This window comes from Hippocampus bargibanti, linkage group LG12 (assembly GCF_051943395.1).
Source record: "Hippocampus bargibanti isolate YZ-2025 linkage group LG12, ASM5194339v1, whole genome shotgun sequence".
Lineage (NCBI taxonomy): Eukaryota > Metazoa > Chordata > Actinopteri > Syngnathiformes > Syngnathidae > Hippocampus > Hippocampus bargibanti.
In genome coordinates this window covers 782,606-802,500 of record NC_142745.1, presented here as the reverse complement: position 1 = coordinate 802,500, position 19,895 = coordinate 782,606, and the positions used below count along the sequence as shown (strand labels likewise).

Sequence of the window (19,895 nt, the reverse complement as noted above, 5' to 3'; positions counted from 1 at the left end):
AACAAAGATATCTTTGTGAGAATGGCGTTGGTCGCGGGGGCAGATGCGGGGCAGAGAGGATTATGGGGGATTATGGGGGGGGGGGGGGGGGAAACGAATGTGGCTCCGCATCCGACCGAGTCCTTGATTCCTGCTCCTTCACACAAACACGCCCGGCGCCACATCTACAGCGCGCTTACCGGAGGGAAAATCGTCCATCTCGCATTCCTGACTGGACCGGCATCCATCTTCAATTTTCAGTCTTTGTTTTATGTGCCATTCGGGGGTTCGGGGGCGGGGCTTGACTCTTATGGATGCTCTTTTTCAACCACTTGTGTCCAGCAGGGATGGGAACCCCCAACCTCCAACTTCAGAAGGCTACGTGCTACAAAAGTGCACATCCATCACGGCTCAGCGGCGCTCGTTCGAGGTCAGGAGGTCAGCATTAAGGAAGTGGGCCAAAGTGCGTCCAGGGTCAAAGTTCGCCTCTCGCCAGCCACCGACGTTGGTTCAAGAGGAGGTTTTTAGTTGAGATTTTATTTATTTATGGGTGCCATTCAAGAATTTATTGGGGAATTGAAAATATGACATAGAGGGCTACTCCCAAATGTATTCAGGTTTTGTTTTGTCATGCTTGGGTGCCGATAAAGCGCTGGCCGTGGCCTCTGGCTATGTTTTTTATTTTCCACAAGGGGCAGCATTTCCTTTTTTATTCCATTTTATCACTCTATTTGTTAAAATGCTACAGAAACCAGTACGTATGTGCCAAATATGTTTGTCTGCCAAGCATTTATTTACCATAAGAAACCATTAAAATGAGAATAATCTGTTCCCAGATCCCCATAAAACATCATTCCCTACTAAATAAGCCTTAAAATACACAAAATATACCTGATTTTATGTATAATAAATATGCTATTGTATTGTAATGAATAAAATAAACTGTACCGTATAATAAAGTCATTTTACTGCCCTTTGTGATGGTCGTTGATGTAGTTGCCTCTTGATATCCAAGTAAAGTTGCCGTGCTTTCTCGGTGATAATACCCTCACTCACACTGTCCCCTGCTCGCTGCTTTTCATTCATCCAAATCAACAGAAGTTTTTCAAACTCTTCTATTGCCTGAGACCGTTGCTTAGACAACACAGGAACGCCCTTAGCCACACGTAGCATTGGTTGACTTAGCGTACCGCTACTGGGACGCTAAGTCACACAAACGCACACCTCATTTGTGTTTTTCGATGATCTCCTTCTTCTGTTCGACCGCCATTTTCCTTTATGTCCTCTTCGGCTTAACGCTAGCCTGCGGTGGGGTCTTTTTCGCTCCCATAATAGCAAACGTACTCCACTTGATAACAAACTATGTCTGCACTCAAGAAAGGAGGTGACGAAAACCCGTCCGTCAGCCACCGTGCCCCTGTGCGGTTTGGTTCGTCCGCCGAAAACTAGTTCTTATGCCAAGATAATATTCTCGCAAATTTAATGTTCGTGAGGCGAAAAGTTGGTGAGCTAAAGCGTCCGTAAGCTGAGGTATCACTGTACCATCCAACCACAGCCATTCATTCCAAAAGGGAGGGAAAGGGATTCTGAGGTAACAAGATCCCTCATTCTCTTGAAGGATCACTAAATGTGACGAATTTAATGCTAACGTGCCTCCCGTCCCATATGGTGGCTGCGTGTCTCCAGCGGACGACAGACACGGTGAAATAATAGCTGACGGCGAGCCGGACACTCGATAAATCGTACAGAAGGCCGCCGTTCTCAATGGCCAAAGGACTTTGTAAGACTCCGCAGAAAGGAATGGCGATGCTCCAGGGGTCTTCGTAAATCAAGCCTCATAAAACGTTGACAAGAAATGAGGACCAACGGTTGGACGGCGGGGGGTCCGGAAGGGACCTGAAACTGCTCGACGGCTTCCAAAAGGAAAATATTTGGAGTTTGAAGTCCTCTGTCAATTGCCTATGACGGGAGCATTGGGGGCTTCGATCCAGATGAATCGTTCCCACAAAAGTCAATCATGGTGGGATCCTGAATTTGGGCCCATCCAGAAAAGTTGAGTGAAGCCCAATTTCGGCAGTGCCAGGCGAGGCATTCCACAACTCACTTCAACTTGAAAGTGTTTCTTTGTATCATCGAGAGAGAATTGGTTCACTCACTTCTCCCAGTGGGAATTGGCTTGGATTGGATTTTATTAGTCTGGCAGCGGACAAATGCTACATTTCACAGCAGCAAAGTGATGGAAGCAAGAGTAGAAAAACAAAATACAAGAGCTGCTGTAAAGGCATCGCCATCTCCAAGTCAAAAGAACGGCATAACAAAAATAATATGACAACACAAAGACACAGTCATTCAATCTGAACTCATTCCCTTCCAGATGATGTGCAAAAATGTGTCCACTCCAGTGCCAGGGTTTTTGTCATTGTCACTCCAATTCCAGGACACACAGATTATTGACTTTTAAGGACTACATAAACATTCAATCCAGTGTTACAAATATTAGAACATCTTCTTTTACATTCAAAAAGGTTAATTCCTAAGTGACATATAGCTCTGGGGTTGTATGAGCTTGAAATGAGGGCGGTTGTCCAAAATACAATGCGATACTGGTTGATATAGCGCTTTAACAACAGCTGAAGGTGGAACAAAGCGCTAACATGGAAAAAAGGGAAATGCTGCCCCCTTTTGGAAAAGAAAAAACATTGCCAGAGGCCATGGCCAGCGCTTTATCAGCACCCAAGGATGAAAAAAAGAACAAAACCCAGGTCTCCGCCTTCCAAAATGAGGTCCCGTCATGTTGCGTTTTGTCTATTTACGAGGGAGAGAAAGTTGCTCCCACGTGGCTCGTCATTCCTAGCGCTTGCGTTCCAACATGTGTTGGGAAAACTGCGGCCTTCCCGATTTCTTCCCTTTCTGCCCTTTCAGACGCCCTGTCGTCAATCAAACACACCTCCTCAATTTCAGCCACCATTGTGTCTCACATCCTCCATTTTGTGATAGCGCACTTTGAAAATATGCAAAGACGAGAAGAAGTTAGTTTGTGGACTGGAGGTTGGACCAGGGCTCTTGTTTGGGCCTTCCGTTGCCGCCGTTGGAGATTATTTCAAGGCAGAAAAGTGAGAGTTGATGCGACCTGGCTGGCGGTGGTCTGACGGGAAACCTCACATGCACGGAGCCTTTTACTCTCAAGAAACAACAAAGACATCAGGGTCAGAAATCGACCTGGACGCCTTCACAATCAGTTCTGCAGGCCCAGGAGCATCAAATAAATGTCGATCAAACTGTTAGATTTCGAGTCGGCAACCCAAATGGGGTACCAACGCCTTCTCGAAGGTGCTGGTCAACGTCAGAGTTTTCGGAAACTGTGATTGGCTAGTCACTCGCCAATCATAGTTTGCGAAAACTGCTCTGATCACAAGCCGCTAGTGATAAGCGTATACTGGCCAGAGCTAGCATGCTGTATCGTAGCGAGCTCCGAAAGCAAATATATGTTTGTGTAGATTTAATCGCGGTTTTGTCAACCCACAATGGCTGACGTTTGAGAAGAAATTGATTTGGTTGCAGATTTCCCGTTAAAGCCATTTTCAAGACGGACTTTTCGAGAAGAAATTATGAGGAAAGGTCGGTCGGTTATTTCCTGGCTAACGGTACCCTCTAGTGGACTTGTAGTGAATCACGCCACTTTTTTCAATCTGCATTGATTCAGACATAGCGCTACTGAAGGCCTAGCGATGAAATCCACGGCCCTCCACTGACCGTATGCTTAAATCTATATTTTATATTTCTATCTTAGTTTATCGCGTTCCGTAGGGTAGACTAGACTTGTACTTATGCTGATTGCGCTAGCGCCAGCTATCCAAAGTGTTCCCAATCTTTTTGAGGACTTTGTTGCTTTGAAAGTCGCCTCGAATGTGTGCCACGATACTGCGTCTGATTACTCTTCCGATGTCGTAGCACAAATGGAGGTTGTTTTGGTCTCTTTTTTGGGAACCTATCAAAAGAGTTCAACGAAGGCATTGAGAGATTGGGAGAGACTTTTGTCGTCGACATCTCCTCATCTAAGGATCCAAAATCCAGATCCAAAAGATGGCCCGTCGGGCCTCACCTGGTCTCCGAACAAAACGGTTCCGGCTGACTGACGGAGCATCGTGACCTACATTGTGCTCCAAAATGGAGAACGTCTCAACTTGAAGAGACGTTTCCTGCCTCTTGCAGATAAGACGCTTGGTTGTGTATACGTCATGATTAAAGCGTGACCGACTATCTGCAGCTGCCTCACTTTGAGGAGTGTGTGTGTAAGTGTGTGAGTGTGTGTGTGTGTCACAATGTATGCTTATCCTTTTTTGATTGCATGTGTGTTTGGTAAGTTTTTGAGTTTCTATGTCTAGATCATTATTTGTGTGCAGCATATTTTTTTGTGTTTTTGTGTATTTTTGTGTATGTGTCTGTGTGGCCGTGTGTGTTTGTGCTTTGTGTTTCTGTGTGTACTTTGTGTTTGTGGCCATGTGCGTGTGTGTACGTGTTTACTTTCTGTCTCTGTGTGTACTTTGGGTTGACATGTGAGTTAGTGTGTATTTTTGTGTTTGTTTACGTGTAATTTCTTCTGTGTTTGCTTGCGTGTGTTTATAATGTGTGTGTGTGTGTGTGTGTGTTGGTGTGTAAATACGACAGTGTAACTATCATCGTGTGCGAATGTGTGTATGAGTACATTCATGTGGTAATCCCAGTCAATTGATGTGTCGGAAATGAGCTCAAGCAAACACGAGCAATGCTCAAACAACCACACAAACACACACACACACACACATGCCAAGGCCACCGTGGTCGATGGCTACGCTAAGGTATTAGCTACTTGTCGGGGCCAAGGGGGGCTTATTTGATTAGAAAATAGTGCGGGAAGTGGACTGTATGCTTTTCCTACACCATCTATTTCTGTGCCAACCTTGTAATGTATGTGTGTGTGTGTGTGTGTGTGCGTGTGTGCGTGCGTGTGTGTGTGTGTGTGTGTGTGTGTGTGTGTGTGTGTGTGTGTGTGTGTGTGTGTGTGTGTGTGCCTATTGAGCCACACAATGTTCCCTATACTATATAATGTGCGTAAAATAACAATTAAACTATATATTTTTAAATCAGTTAGGGGGACACATAGTGTTCAAATGTGATGCTAGTTCTTCACTAAATTCAGAAATCAGAAAAGATGGTCCTCACTCCTGGAACTCACAAAATCGTTGAAACAGGAATCTGTGTGTGTGCGCGCCTATTGAGCCACACGGCGTTCCCTAGCTATCTAAAGTGCCTAAAATAAGAATAAAAATATCTACTTTTAATCAGTTAGGGGACATCTAGTGTTCAAATGTTGCACTAGTTCTTCACTAAATGCAGAAATGGTGATCCTCACTCCTTATCTGGACCTCACAAAAGTGTTGAAACAGGAATCTGAGTGTGTGTGTGTGTGTGTGTGTGTGTGTGTGTGTGTGTGTGTGTGTGTTTACATACATTCCATCGGGGACCCAGAGTGGATGAAAGCAGTGTCCTCCCGAGGGAGCATATTGTCAGATCTCAGATCAGAGCTCAGTGATGTCTTTCTTGTCCCCCCGTGTTGTCTCTTGCGGGGTCCGTCACTCACCGGCAGTTGGAGCTCAGCTCGAGGCACCGATGGACAATTAGATTAGCGCCAAGCCCAAAGTCGTGGCCCTGATGAGACAAGTCGGAGATGCTGATGCTTAGTTGCAACATTAAAATTGGGGAGGGGCCAACATTCAAATTTGAAGTCTTGCAACTTTGCTGTCGTAAAAACAAGCTGCGGCGGTACGAGTTGCCTTGTGCGAAACCCCTCGACCATGGCGGTCAGACCGAGCCCCCCCCCCCCACCCTCACCCCCGTAGATGCGCTGCCAAGTCTGACTTTTGAAGACTTTCCATACCTCCACGGTGGCGGTCCGCAGAGTCAATTCCATCGGTGTGACTGAAGCGTTTATGTGCCGCTCTAATTAGCTGCCGTGTGCTCTTGGTGTGTACGCAGCTGTGGGCTTCAAGTCCAAACTTTTCCGTCTGATGGTTCCGTGTCGCGGTGCTTCGGTGGAAAAAGTGGGTGGACTTCACAATGCAGACGTAGCAGGTTTTAATGGTCGCTCCGGCCTCCCTCGCAGGTTCTCCCCTAAATGGGTTTTCTCCAGGTATTCCAGTTCCCTCCCACATTCCAAAAACATTCATTGTATGTTGGACTGCCGCCCTCATTTCCACCTGATATAACTCCAGACCCACTTCATTTAGGAATTAACCTATTTTCTGATGAAAGAAGAGTGTCTAGATTTCGAACACTGCATTTAAGCTTTGTGTTGTCCTGAAGCTCGATATTGTGTGGGTCTTGGAATTGGAGTGACAATGACAAAAACCCTGGCACTGGAGTCGACACATTTTTACACAGCGTCTGTCAGTGAAGGAGTTAAACATTGGTCACCACTCCACTTTTCCTATCCCTATCTAAACACTCCCTTTTCATTTCGGAAGTGGAAAACACAAACACACACACACACACACACACACACACACACACACACACACACACACACACACACACACACATCCACGATTTTGCAACGTAGTGGGGACGCGGTGTGTGCAGCATTTGACCCGTGGGAACTCAATTTCAAACATGAAATTATATATATACTGTATATTTACTCAACTTATAAAAATTGAATTTTAGGTCACATTTTTTGAGCCTGTGCTCACTCAGGAATCACTTTCAAATGGCATATATCTTGTTTTTGGCAAAATCGTGGGGACTTCACACACACACACACACACACACACACACACACACACACTGAAAGCTCCTTTATCTGCTTTACTCCCGCTCTGTCTTTCTCAGCCTCGAATGCACACACACACTCCCTCCCACCATCACATTATACTCCTCCTCACACACACACACACAGACACACACATTTGCTCCACATGCCTGAGTGTAAGCCAGCCACTGTGTGCAGCTCACTGGTGAGGAGATGACCAGCGTGGAGATGTTTGATGCCCACGAGCAGCAGATCACGGAAGCCAACAAGTGGACCTAAAAGAGCAGAAAAAAAGCGCAGGATTCCCGAAGCACTTTGATGCGTGTGTTGGTGTCATGGTGACAACTCACGTGAATGTTTGCTGCTGACAGAAACTTGTCCGCTTGAGGAATCCAAAAGAATCGAAAAGGCAGCAATCATGTCAACGAGAAGGTCGGCACGCTTGCTCTGCACGCTCTGCTTCATTTGGGAAGGTAAGTTCTCAACTTCTTTGACAACCAACAAGCTTTTTACAACCTTAGCTTTTTGCTAGCCAAGAACAACATTTTGGAAAATAACTTGCGACAAACCACCAAAGTCACAAAAATGATGTCGCCGATTCATATTAACACAAAAAAAGATTTTGATGTAAAATCTGAGTCTGTTTCGTTGACATTTGACTTCATTGTTGAAATGGGCAAATTGGAAACATGCTTTTATTTTTCAGAGTAAGGCGCTTATAAATGAAAGTTATTATTATTATTTATTATTATTATTATTGTACCTTTTTCCATCTACAATAGAGGAAGAGTATGGAATTATTGCCGGTCACCATACGTTGCTGGAATAAATAGATACAGTAATACTATCCAGTCATATCCAATTTGTTGTTCTTGGAATGAGGACCAAGCCCAGACAACAACAATAACAAAACAAAAAAAACATGACCGTAAATATACCAAAAATGATACAAAACACTTTACTAGATGATGTACAGAAATGTAAATTCAGAAGTAAAATAGTATGATTAAACCGTCTTTGGTACATGTGTTAATTTTTGCAGAGGATAAAGAATATATGCCACTGAGTGGGTCTTAATGACATGACTATTCCTATTTCCGAGACAAGACAAAAGTACGCATGATGTTGTTTTTATGCTTTTTGCTTCCGATTTGGAAGAATTTCATTGCTTTCAAAACGGGTCCCGAGTTTTGATTTGAACTTTTGAGATCTGCGCAGTCAATGTTCTCAAACCAAGCGTTTTCATTACTGCTGCCTCGCCGTGTCCAAATGTGGATTTTGTGCACACATGAAGGCTCTCCAAACACATCAGGCCCCCAAATTTGGCAAGGATTATGTCACGCGTGCATCCCGTTAATCGCAAGGAAGCCATTAAGCAATTTGTCAGCAATCAAACGCCTCCCGTCGCACCAAAACAAACGCCGCCGCCTGTCAATGCTCGCTCTGTTTCTTCAAAGGGTGAGACGAAGGACCTTATTCTGTCTGTCGGTCGATTGGTCGGTCGATTGGTCGGTCGATTGGTCTCTCGGTCCATGGGTCAGTCTGTCGGTCGATCTGTCGGTCCATGGGTCGGTGGGTCCGTCCGTCCGTCTGTCTTCTTCTTCCTCTTCTTCTGCTGTCGCAGCCGCCTGCCAACAATGTCATCTTGGGAGAAGGCGAGCGCGGCCCTGGAACTAATGTTGCTATTATGTTAATGGTTGGAATAACAGGAGGTGGACATCACAGTGCCTCCACATCACCCCCCCGCTCCACATCAGGGCCCTGAGGCCGGATAGGAAGAGATTTCTGCCCAGGTGCATTCAATAGAATACCCCCCCCCCCCCCCCCCCCGTGATGCCTGGCAGAGTGTTTTTCTTTGGGAGCTGAACGCATATTGTGAAGTAGACAAGCAAGGTTGAGCTGGTGAACCTCTACAGATGCTCAGAAAAAAACACAAAAAAGCTTTCATAGCACAAAAAAAAACAAGCAAGCAATCGTACATCTTGTAGGCATACAAATTTCACGATTAACTCATTCGCTGCCAGACAATCTGCAAAAATGTGCCCAGTCCAGTGCCAGGGTTTTTGTCATTGTCACTCGAATTGCAGATTATGGACTTTTAGGACTACATAAACATTCAATGCAGCGTTTAAAAACGTACACTCTTTTCTTTTATCATAAAAAAAGAGTCAATTCTCAAATGATATGGGTTTGGAGTTATCCGCGTTTGAAATGGGGGCAGCTGTACAAAAGGCAAATGCTGCCAGAGGTCTGACCAATGCTCAATCAGTGAAGACGTTTGCCCTAACGTCATGCTTTTCAATTCCCGTATCAATTCCAAAATGCTCACCTATGAATACAAAATTATGTCGCGGCTTGGAATTGAAGCGGATTGATGCGGGACAGAAGATGTGCTACAGTGTCTTCTAGTCAATGGATACTACAGCTTCATGTTTGCTTTCAACGTTTAGCTTAGAGCAGACGTGTGCACATTTCACCATGACGTCCTTGATCCACTGGTGAAAAGGAGGCTTCCATCGTCTCCTCTTCCATCTAAAACTGCTTTGTGCGAGAAAGAGGGTGCTTAATATTGTATGACTGAGTCTTTGTGTTGTCATATTATTTGTTCTTTAGTTTTGTCGTTGTTGTTTTGACTTCAAGATGGCGCCACGAGAGCAGCTGCCTTTCCAGCAGCTCCTGTATTTTGTTTTTCTACTTCTTCCTTTCCTTTCCGCTTTCGTCCATATTTTTGCTGTTGGCTGTGAAATGCCAATGTCTCCACTGCGAGACTATTAAAGGCGAATCCAATCCAATCGAATCAATTAACCTGCCGTGCACATTTTTGGAATGTGGGAGGAAAGCAGAGTATCCGGAGAAAACCCACCAGAAGAACGTAGAAAACCCCACAAAGGAAGCCAGAATGGAACCTTGCGAGTCACGTTGCAGTCCAACAAAGGCAAGATGTTTTTTGGTGACTACATTCAAAATAAATAATATTTACAAAGTGAGGCTTTAGCATGTCAGCTTGGCGAGCGCTCGGCAAGCAAGCGTTCCGCGTTCTCATGCGGCCGCTTTGAACTTGGTGAACAAAGAAAAATAATTGCTCCCTCCTGCTCGCGTCGGAATGTGAAACAATCGCTGGATTCAAGACAAAGAAAATGTCAAACAGCAACTGCAATCGGATCAATTACAAAGAAACTTTTGCTTTCATCCACGACGACTACATTGGACCACGACAGTTGCCTTGTCAATGCAAGTACATTTTATCTTGAAATGTTTAACTTAAAAATGTGTCCACTCCAGTGCCAGGGTTTTTGTCATTGTCACTCCAATTGCAGGACCCACAGAAGATTGACTTTGACGACTAAATAAACATTCAATGCAGCCTTAGAAACCTTAGACACTCTTTTTTTTCATCGGAAAAACATAATTCCTAAGTTATATGGGTCTGGAGTTATATGAGCTTGAAATGAGGGCATCTGTTCAAAATACAATACAATACAATACATATTGTTTGATAGGGCGCTTGAACAACAGCTGAAGCTGGAACAAATATTAATAATACGAATACATAATTTACATAAGTTTTTTTTCATAATTTTCATTTGTAAGCGCCTTTCAAAACTCTCAAGGACTTTACAGTCACAGGAATTTTTTTTCTTTGGGTGAGCCGTGGCAGCCACACGCGCCAGCGTTCACTCAACCCGGAAGTCACATAAAGTAAAAAAAAACAACAACAACAAAAAAAACTAAATAACAAAAATGTGCCAACACAAAGACACAGAGAGTCATTCATTCTTCAGCGCTTGCTGTACCCTCTTTGTGACATGAAGCAGTTGTAGATGAAAGAGGAGCGGATCAAAGTGTCCTTTTCAGCAGTGGATCAGGATACTACGACTCCTCATAATAATTGGATTGGATTGGATTGGATTGGATATGCCTTTATTAGTCTCACAGTGGAGACATTTACATTACATTATTACAATAATAATAACAATAAAGACAACAACTAATAACAATATTGTACGTATTCTTATTAGTTGTATAGCAAAAGGCAAATGCCGTCCCCTCATGGAAGGGAAAAACATTGCCAGAGGTCTGACCAGCGCTTTATCAGCAACCAAAACCCAAACAAATTCAGGAATGGCTTTTTAATGGCCGAATAAATTTGGGACTGGCAGCGAATGAGTTAAGAATGCCTTCGTCCCTGGAAGCCCCCGGTCGGTCGCCATTTGCAAACAGGAGCCAGGGTTAGATAGCCAGTGCGAAAAGTCACTGGGATCGCTCGGGTAAATAAAGAAGAGCTTGGGGATTAAAGGGCCGAAAGTAGGATGAAAAGACAATAGCGTCTGTCTGCGTTGTCTCCGCCCAGAGACGGACGGACGGACGCGTGACCCCGGTTTACAATAACAACACCGACCTGTGACCCTTTTGAAAAGATCAACTTGACCTCCGCCTGACTTCTGCAAATGAGAAGGGAGGGACATTCGGACCAGTCCTTTTGTCTCACAGCGGTTTGTTTATTGATCCCTGTCAATACACGTTTTTAGATGTGGATGGAAAACGCAAAAAAAATGGTTCCATTTCATTTTGAGATATTGTTTTTGTCATGAAATATTAGCAGTCAAATATCGCTCCTCGTAAAAAGCAAAGTCGACCACCGAGAAAACAAGTCCGTGCCAAAAGTTTCCAGAAGAAACAAAAGTTCCCAGAAGACAAGTTCCGCTCAATTTTACTTTGAAATCACTTCAATGAAACATTTTAGGTTTTTTTTTTTTGTTGCTGTCATATCATTCGTTCTTTTTTTCTTAACATGATACATCGTAAGAACACAAATTCTATTCTTTTTGTTTTATTTGTTTATTTTTTGTTGCTGTGGACAAATTCAATTTGTCCACAGCAAAAAAAAAAAAAAGCTCTACAACAAAGACTTGATTGCTCGAAATATCTTTTCACTTGTTTAAAGTATTCATGTTTACATGTGAAATTTTGTTCATAAAATTGCGCCATGAAATATTACACTGGCGTATGTTTTTCTTTCTCAGTAAGGAAAAATGGCAGATGATGGTAGTGTGTTTCTCCACGTGTGTGTGTGTGTGTGTGTGTGTGTGTGTGTGTGTGTGTGTGTGTGATGAGAGTCTATGAGAGTCTATGAGAGGCACATTTTGAAATTGGGTCCCCATGGAAAAAATGCCTCACACACCTCGTCCCCACTATGTAGTAAAAACGTGTATATATGTGTGTGTGTGTGTGTGTGTGTGATGAGAGTCTATGAGAGTCTATGAGAGGCACATTTTGAAATTGGGTCCCCATGGAAAAAATGCCTCACACACCTTGTCCCCACTATGTAGTAAAAACGTGTATATATGTGTGTGTGTGTGTGTGTGTGTGTGTGTGTGTGTGTGTGTGTGTGTGTGTGTGTGTGTGTGTGATGAGAGTCTATGAGAGGCACATTTTGAAATTGGGTCCCCATGGAGAAAATGCCTCACACACCTCGTCCCCACTATGTAGTAAAAACGTGTATATATGTGTGTGTGTGTGTGTGTGTGTGTGTGTGTGTGTGTGTGTGTGTGTGTGTGTGTGTGTGTGTGTGTGTGTGTGTGTGTGTGTGTGAGATGAGATGTTCCTCCCAGAAGTCAGGCCAAAAGAAACAAAAGAAGCTGTTGTGTCCTGCTGGCTTATCTTGTTTTTGGTCGCCATCATCTTGTGACCGCACGGCACGGCACGGCAGTGAAGTGAACGCCCGCCACCCCCAACCTCCCGGGGGCGCATTTTTCATTGCTTTATCTCCTATCTGGAGCCTTTGATCCATAATCGGCGGTGATGCATGACTGGCTGTGTACCGCCGTGGCCTTTCTTCACAAGATCTTCCACTTGATTGGACAAACAAGGACTTGATTGAAAGTTGCTCTTTAAACAAAAAGGACAAAAAATGGTGCTTTGATTTTGTGTGGCGTTGTCCCATCTCACGAGGCTGTTTCAGAAAAAAAATGTGACGTCATCACTTTTATGACATTAAAAGAGATTACTGGCAAACATCAACGTGATCATGAGGCCATTTTCCCATTTGCTGTCTACTGACAATGACCTGATTGGATTGGATTGAATTTGCCTTTATTAGTCTCACAGTGGAGAAATAATAATAATAATAATAATAATAATAATACATTTCATTTATACCTCATACTCCAGTACACCTTATACACCAGAAAACACTTTACAGTCACAGGATAAGTTTTTTCTGTGGGTGAGCAGCGGTAGCCACACACGCCAGCGTTCACTCAAACCAGAAGTAACTCAAATAGATAGAAAGCTAGCTAGATAGCCAATAGATAGCTAATAGCAAGCCAGCTAGGTAGCTAGCTAGCCAGCCAGCCAGCCTCGCTAATAGATATCTAGCTAGATAGCCGGCCAGGGAGCTAGATAGCAAATAGATAGCAAATAGTTAGCTAGCAAGATAGCTAGCTGGATAGCTTCTACACCAGAAAACACGGCACTGTTTTATTGTTTGTTATTGTACTTGTGATTTGTGCTCAGTGTACAGCACTTGGCGTACAACGGTGGTGGTTTTGAGAAGAAAAAAAAACACGGGGGGTTTGTTTCCGTGAAACAAATACAACTTTGTTGTCCGATAAGATTCTAGCTTTATATTATACGACGGGGAGGTGGGGGGGGGGGGGGGGGTGTCTATTTCTTTTTCTTTTCGGTGTGGTCCCGACACTCGTGCAAAATCAATGCCCCCGCCCATTTGCAGCTGTTTCATTTTCCTCCACAATGACAGCACCTGCATCACATGTTAGCGGTTGACCTCTGAACCGCGGCAGGAAGGAGTTATTTATAGACGCGTCAGCGAGGGGAACTGATTGCCAGACGAAACACGCGTGACACGTGAAGATGAGAAGAGCCAAATGCAAATCAAGTCGAATGAACTGAAAAAAGGACGTTGCCGTCATCTCCAAAATGGAGTCGCGGGTCGCATCTTGCCCATGACGTCGTCGTCGTCGTCATCTCACTCGTTTTTTTGGAGGAGGGGGGGGTTAAAACTCTCAATGAAGCAATTTTGTTTGCCTAAGTCCTTTTCTTTTTACGAGTTCCCCTCATTGCTTTTTCTTTTTTGGTCCTAAACGCAACCATATGCAGCGCAGCAAAAGATCCAAGAGAGGAATGACACATGACCTTGGCAAACGCTCCATTCAACTTGATGCTTTTTGGCACTGACGACACAATTAAATAGATTGCAAAGGATCACATGATGACATCCGCCAGTGTTTGAAATAACGTCTTCCCGGAGGCCCGGGACGTGCAACTTTTACGTCGGGCGTACAACTTTCAAAACGTCTCGGCCCGGGTGGCCGACAACTTCTTCAAGAAAAAAAAGCGATTCATTTAACATAAAACATTTGTTTTATTCAACAAAGTAAACCGCTACAAGCCACGTGGACTCCTCTTTCAAAACTTTCAAGTAGACTTTTCAGTCACAGTATAGTCCGAAGCACGAAACGTTCGTTTGGCAATTTGCATACTCGGACGAACGTTCGTTTGGTAATTTGCATACTGGGCACGGCAGCCAATCAGAAGCCTGTTTCGTGCTTCGGACTATACCGTGACTGTAAAGTGTACTTGAGAGTTTTGAAAGGCGCTTAGAAAGAGGAGTCCACGTGGCTTTGTGCAGACAACGCAAACATTGCATTATGCACCATGACGACAAACGACAACTGGAGCAAAATCTGCAGCAAGGGATATTTACCATCAATTAAGCAAGGGAGCATTTGTGCTAGGTACTTCCTTCATTTAAAAAAAAATCCTTTATAATTCGCAACAATGTTATTTTTTTGCGATTACTTGTCTTATTGTATTTCAACTTGTGAAAAATGGGGCAGGCAACTTTATGGCTGGGCAGGCAACTTTTCAGAGTTGTCTGCCCGGGTGCCTGCTAACTTTTTGTCATGAGTTTCAGACACTGCATACACTTTTTCTTTTTTCTTTCTTGATGTATTTATTTATTCATTTATTAATTGATGTATTTATTTTTGTAATGCTCTGTTCATTGATGACGGTGACCACTTGGACAACTTGTAGCATGCAGCTACAGACGATGGTGAACACAAAACAGACCTGCTGGATGACTTTTAAAGAACTTGGTTAAGAGTCACGACATGATTTGTGGGCTTTTACGGGATTTTTTTTTTTTGTAAATAAATTCATATTTTTGTTGGATCAACTATCCTGGGTCTACGTTTGTCGGGAAGTTTCCGGACGCCCGACACGTTATTCGGCTCACATCTAGTGTAAGACCTTTGAAAAACAGCTTTGGAAGATAACGTAATCAGTCAAATTTGTCACGGATTCTTTTGTCTAGACAGCGGTGTTTCGGGTTGTTTAATTACCTGACATGTTTAACGTAAATAGTCTGTTTTTGGGAAGATTGAAAGATTTTTGTCTGATTGAGAGGCTCTTCCGAGTGGTAACTAGCAGTAGCGACGTTGGCGCAATGTTAATGATACCTGCTTCGGATTGGGTCTTGTTTGCACAAAATCCAGAGTTAGTCAAGTCCTGGAGTCTTAATGCATCTCTTGATTCTGCACTATGTACAGTCTTGTTTATAGAACGGTTTTTGCACATCTACATTTGCACAGTATACAGTTGACATTTTTATTTTGTTATGCTTGAATATCTTGTTTTCTATCCTTTCACTCCCACCCCAACCCCATCCCTCTTCAATTGCTGCTGTGGACTGCAAATTTCCCCATTGCGGGACGAATAAAGGTATTCTGATTCTGATTCTGAGTTTGCCCAAATGGCCTTTCAAAATAAATGTTCAAAACAATTCTTCCTGAACAACTTAAACTATGGCTCCTGCAGATATTTTCAACTCCTCTTAAGATAGAAATTATTGTCAAGGAACAGTATGACGTGATCTGCGGAGGCTTGTACCAAGATACACACCTTTCAAAGTGTAACCAAAATGAAAACGGTAGTGCTCTTTAGGGCTGAAAACCAATCAAATCTCTCCAGGGCTCGTCACAATGATTAAATCGTTCTAATTTCTACTTCTTAGTGGCGTTGATGGCTGCTGCAGGGAGTAGTAAACTTTGGGAGGTGCCCGCTACCTTCTCCAACTTGAGCGAAAGCCTGCAATGGCAGCCCTATTGCCACACTCGCCACCATCAGGACAAAGTGAGAATCACGGCAGAAATACCACCAAGGCTGGATGGCACCTGGTTATCAACGAGGTAAAAAAAGTGAACGTTCTCGGTTTAGACTGAGTTCCACCGGTAGTGTCTTCTTATATCACAACAGAAAGCTAAATGAGAAACACTACATGATGACCTTTAAACAGCTCAACTTCTCTGCTGGTGTTTTCAGATGCGAAGTTCGTCCAGGTCCGGAGTTCCTCACCCGTTCCTACACCTTCCGCCCCACTCGTCATTTCCAGGCACTGCAGCACTACTATGTCGACAGTGAGTGCAAGAATCCTGCCTACTCCCTGTCGATTCGGGGCAAGCTTCGTCTTCGCCAGGCTTCCTGGATTACTCGCGGAGCGACGGAAGCCGACCACCACCTCAACGGGGTGACCATCGTCGTCCACAGCTTGGCGGCCCAGCGGAAGCTGACCTCCAGGTTGGCCCTATCCTGCGTGGCTTTGAGCCAGGCTCGGCTGATTCCTGGGAAGCCACACGAGCTTTATAACAACCGGGCGGGAAGAGAATGCCTGGAGGCCATGGGCTTCTCAATGATGGAGCTGGGTTTGGTTCGGGTAGAGACACAGGACCACAAGAATGGGGAGAAAGTCCAGGAACTCTTCTTGGGGGACATACACACTGACTGGAACCAAAGAACTCACTATCGACCGACAGGCTACCAGCAGCCACTGCAGAGCGCCACGGTGAGTTTAGTGACAACTAAGCGTTTGATGTCTGCCGTGCGGTACGGCCACACTAATGATTCTTCCATTGATCCATCCTCAGCATCACGTCCACCCGTGCTGGGTGTGCGCCCTGGTGTACCGCGCCACAGAACAACGCCCCCCAGTATTGCCCCGGCAAACGCAAGCCTCCATTTCCTTGGCCGGGCGGTGGGTGAGCCAACAGTGTGAAACCCGTCCCACGGTTCTCTTCCTCACCAGAGAGTTCCACTTTGATCCTGACCGACAAGCGTGGGAGGGGATTTACCGCCATTACTCGGACCCCCTCTGCTCCCAGAACACCTTCACGATGAGAGCTTCAGGTCACTATGCTCAGGGAAACCCTTCCGTCAAGGTACCGGGAGCCGCAGAGTTTGTCTTTAAGGTGATCGAAGCCAGCGTGACAGCTGAAGACGAGTCCACGGCAAAGTTGTTGAACAGGACAAAGCCAGGGAAGTGCGGGCAGGCCGGAAAATGGAAGGTCAGAGCAGAACAGGGCCTGAGCTCCACGCACGGGTGCGCGCTGCTCGGCATCAAGTTGCCCCACAAGGAATACGAACTTTTCAAGATTGAGCTTGACTACAGGAGACATGCGCTGTTGTATGTTGGGGAGAGACCAACGGACGGTTCCAGCCCAGACCATCCGATGAGGAGGGCCACGTCCTTTCAGACTCCCTTGGTGCTTTGCAGGGGTGCAGAGACACTACCCCCAAGTCGCTACGGTTCAGGATTCAATAGCAAGGAAGTCCAGATTGATACCAGCGGAAGCGGAAGGCTGACAAAGTTCCTCCTGGTGGTCCTTGGGTCAGTCTTGTGCAGCTGCTTTTTGGTTATTTAGAGACTTGACATTAATGGGACTGGTTCTTTCTTCTTGAAGGACATTCAGGCGAGCCAAATAGACAGTTCAGTGCTACCTTGACTTAGAGGTGTCCTCATTTGATGAGATTCTCAAATTATGAGCGACAGCTTTCATGTCACTTTTCAGTCAGTTTTTGTGGATTGTCCGACTAAATTCCATCCCTGGAGCAGTTTCAGCAGTTAGACGTTCAGCGGTGCCTTTCGGTCCACTTGAAGGATGCTAAGCTCCCGCTTGGATTCTCCTTAAAATTAAACCGCACACAAAAAAAAAAAAAATTATTTTTTCAGTCAGAAAAACACAAAAATTAGATTCTAGCGTCCTATTTTGTAGCAAGTGCTCTTTTCATGCGTTGCCATGGTGACAAATCAAGATAACAGCTGAAATGTTGGTCAGCAAAGTTCTCCTTTTGAGCCAGGATGCAAGTCGAACGAATGCACTTTGTACAGACCCTTGTTTATACTGGAAAGAAAAGCAGACTTTGTGTAATCACTCCTAACATCCTTATGGGTTCAAGTCCACTTTATGGTATAAGATGCTTTTATTTTGAAAAAGAAAAAAGCCTTTTAACTATCCAATGAGTATTTATTTTATCGCCATATATATATATAGTATGCGCGGACTGTTTTTTTATCTTTTTGTAATTTTATTGTTGGAAATCAATACCAGATGTCATTCATTTCTTTTGTATTAAAAGCGTCTCGACATCACTTGTGTTTTGATGACTTGACATTTTGGAGTTGAATGCCACTTATGTGCCTTTTTGGACCAATGAATGCAGCATATCCTCAGAAGTCTAGGACGAGCTTCCATTCGTGCAGTGGAGATGTAACCCAGATTGGGATTTAAATTGCAACATGCAGTTAGATTGGATGAGCCTTTGTTAGTCTCGCACGGGAGAAATTTGCATTTCACAGCAGCAAAGTTATGGAAGGAAGAGGAAAGGAAAGAAAGAAATAGAAAAACAAAATACAGGAGAGCTGCTGGAAAGGTAAACACTCTCACGACGCCATCTTGAAGTCAAAAGAACAAAATAATATGACAACACAAAAACACAATCATTCACATTTCAGCATTGTCTGCACCCTCTTTGTTGTATGAAGCCATTCAGGATGAAAGAGGAGTATCCTTTTCACCAGTGGATCATGGTGGAATGTGCACATCAGCTACAAGCTAAATGTTGAAAGCAAACACAAAGCTATAGCAGAAAGAGACTGTCTTACATCTCCTGTCCCACGTACTGTAAATCCACTTCAATTCCAAGCCGCGGCCGTTCCACATACGCATCAGTGCTCTGCGCTGACGCTCCTTTCTTCTCATCGTCTTGTTCGTCAAATAGCAAACATATTGTCCTGTTTTGAGAATTGCAGTCTCGGTTTGATTTTAGCTTTTGTGATGTCGCTGTAATGTTTCGTCCTTATTCATCAACAAAAAACAAGAGTATGTTGTCTTTTTGAACATCTTAAGTTCACCGTTGCTTTCTCAGGGGTCATGAAATTCCTCCAAATGCAGTCCTACTTTTGCCGTTTTGACACGTGTAGTAAATCACGTCTGTTTAATGTTGCGCTTCGCCGGTTGAATGGACTCACTCAACGATGCTGCGAGGCCTGATTGGTCGCAGGCCGACCGCTCCTTCCGGCCTCTTGACACAAACCACAAGTCAAGACAATGAGAACCTCCTCCATGTCCTCTTGGTGGCTCTGACAGCATCGAAAGGCTCGGGGGCGCTGAGCCTTCCACCACCCTCATCCTCGTCCTCGTCCCAATTCCCGAAAGCCTCTGATCTTCATTTTCTCTTGATCTGCGCTGGAGCTTTTTGGTCTTGGGGGGCTTCCAGACTGATATTTCCCATCCAATTTTGAAGGATGATCTCATTGAGCCTTGCAGCTGCCATCGCCGGCCGTTCGAGCTAATAGAAACAGCGTGGAGCATCTGGAAAGGGACTACTTGCCACTTTCTCTCATCAGATCTTAAAGAATTGGGAAGATGATTGTCAGGACAAAAAATGGCTTTGTGTCAGCTCTTATCCCTGTTTGGAATTTCTCCATTGTGAGACAGATTTGTTTAAAATCTCATCTTATTTTAATGTGGATAAAAAGGAGTTGTAAAATATCAAGACTACAATTTTTTTAAATCACAATATTTTTAAAAATCCCACTTGTGTGATGTTTACGGAAGAGCATGAGGGCCAGCTTGAAATATAGATTTTTTTTTTACAGATGGGGTATTATTCTGAGAAAAAAAAAGTCGCAAATTTGTGAGTTCCAAACTCACAAATTTGCTGGATTCAAAGTCACGAATTTGCCAGATTTAAAGTCACAAATTTGCTAGATTTAAAGTCACAAATTTGCTAGATTTAAAGTCACAAATTTGCTACATTTAAAGTCGCA

General features: G+C 44.2%; 1 protein-coding gene across 1 annotated transcript; it reads left to right on the top strand.

Moving 5' to 3' along the window:
• The first annotated feature begins 6,914 nt into the window (after positions 1 to 6,914).
• apcdd1l (APC down-regulated 1 like) lies at positions 6,915 to 18,215 on the top strand. Its single transcript, XM_089010874.1, has 4 exons — positions 6,915 to 7,239; positions 15,804 to 15,978; positions 16,112 to 16,631; positions 16,714 to 18,215. Exons 1-4 carry the CDS (start codon positions 7,185 to 7,187, stop codon positions 17,485 to 17,487), a joined length of 1,524 nt encoding a protein of 507 aa, XP_088867000.1. The 5' UTR covers positions 6,915 to 7,184; the 3' UTR covers positions 17,488 to 18,215.
• The last annotated feature ends 1,680 nt before the right edge of the window (positions 18,216 to 19,895 follow it).

What these genes read in the sequence shown, in the direction of transcription:
- apcdd1l (XM_089010874.1), top strand. Translation starts at nt 7,185, where the DNA reads ATGTCAACGAGAAGGTCGGCACGCTTGCTCTGCACGCTCTGCTTCATT. An exon ending in GGCACCTGGTTATCAACGAG is followed by an intron (nt 15,979 to 16,111) that starts GTAAAAAAAGTG and finishes TGGTGTTTTCAG; the next exon opens with ATGCGAAGTTCGTCCAGGTC. An exon ending in AGCCACTGCAGAGCGCCACG is followed by an intron (nt 16,632 to 16,713) that starts GTGAGTTTAGTG and finishes ATCCATCCTCAG; the next exon opens with CATCACGTCCACCCGTGCTG.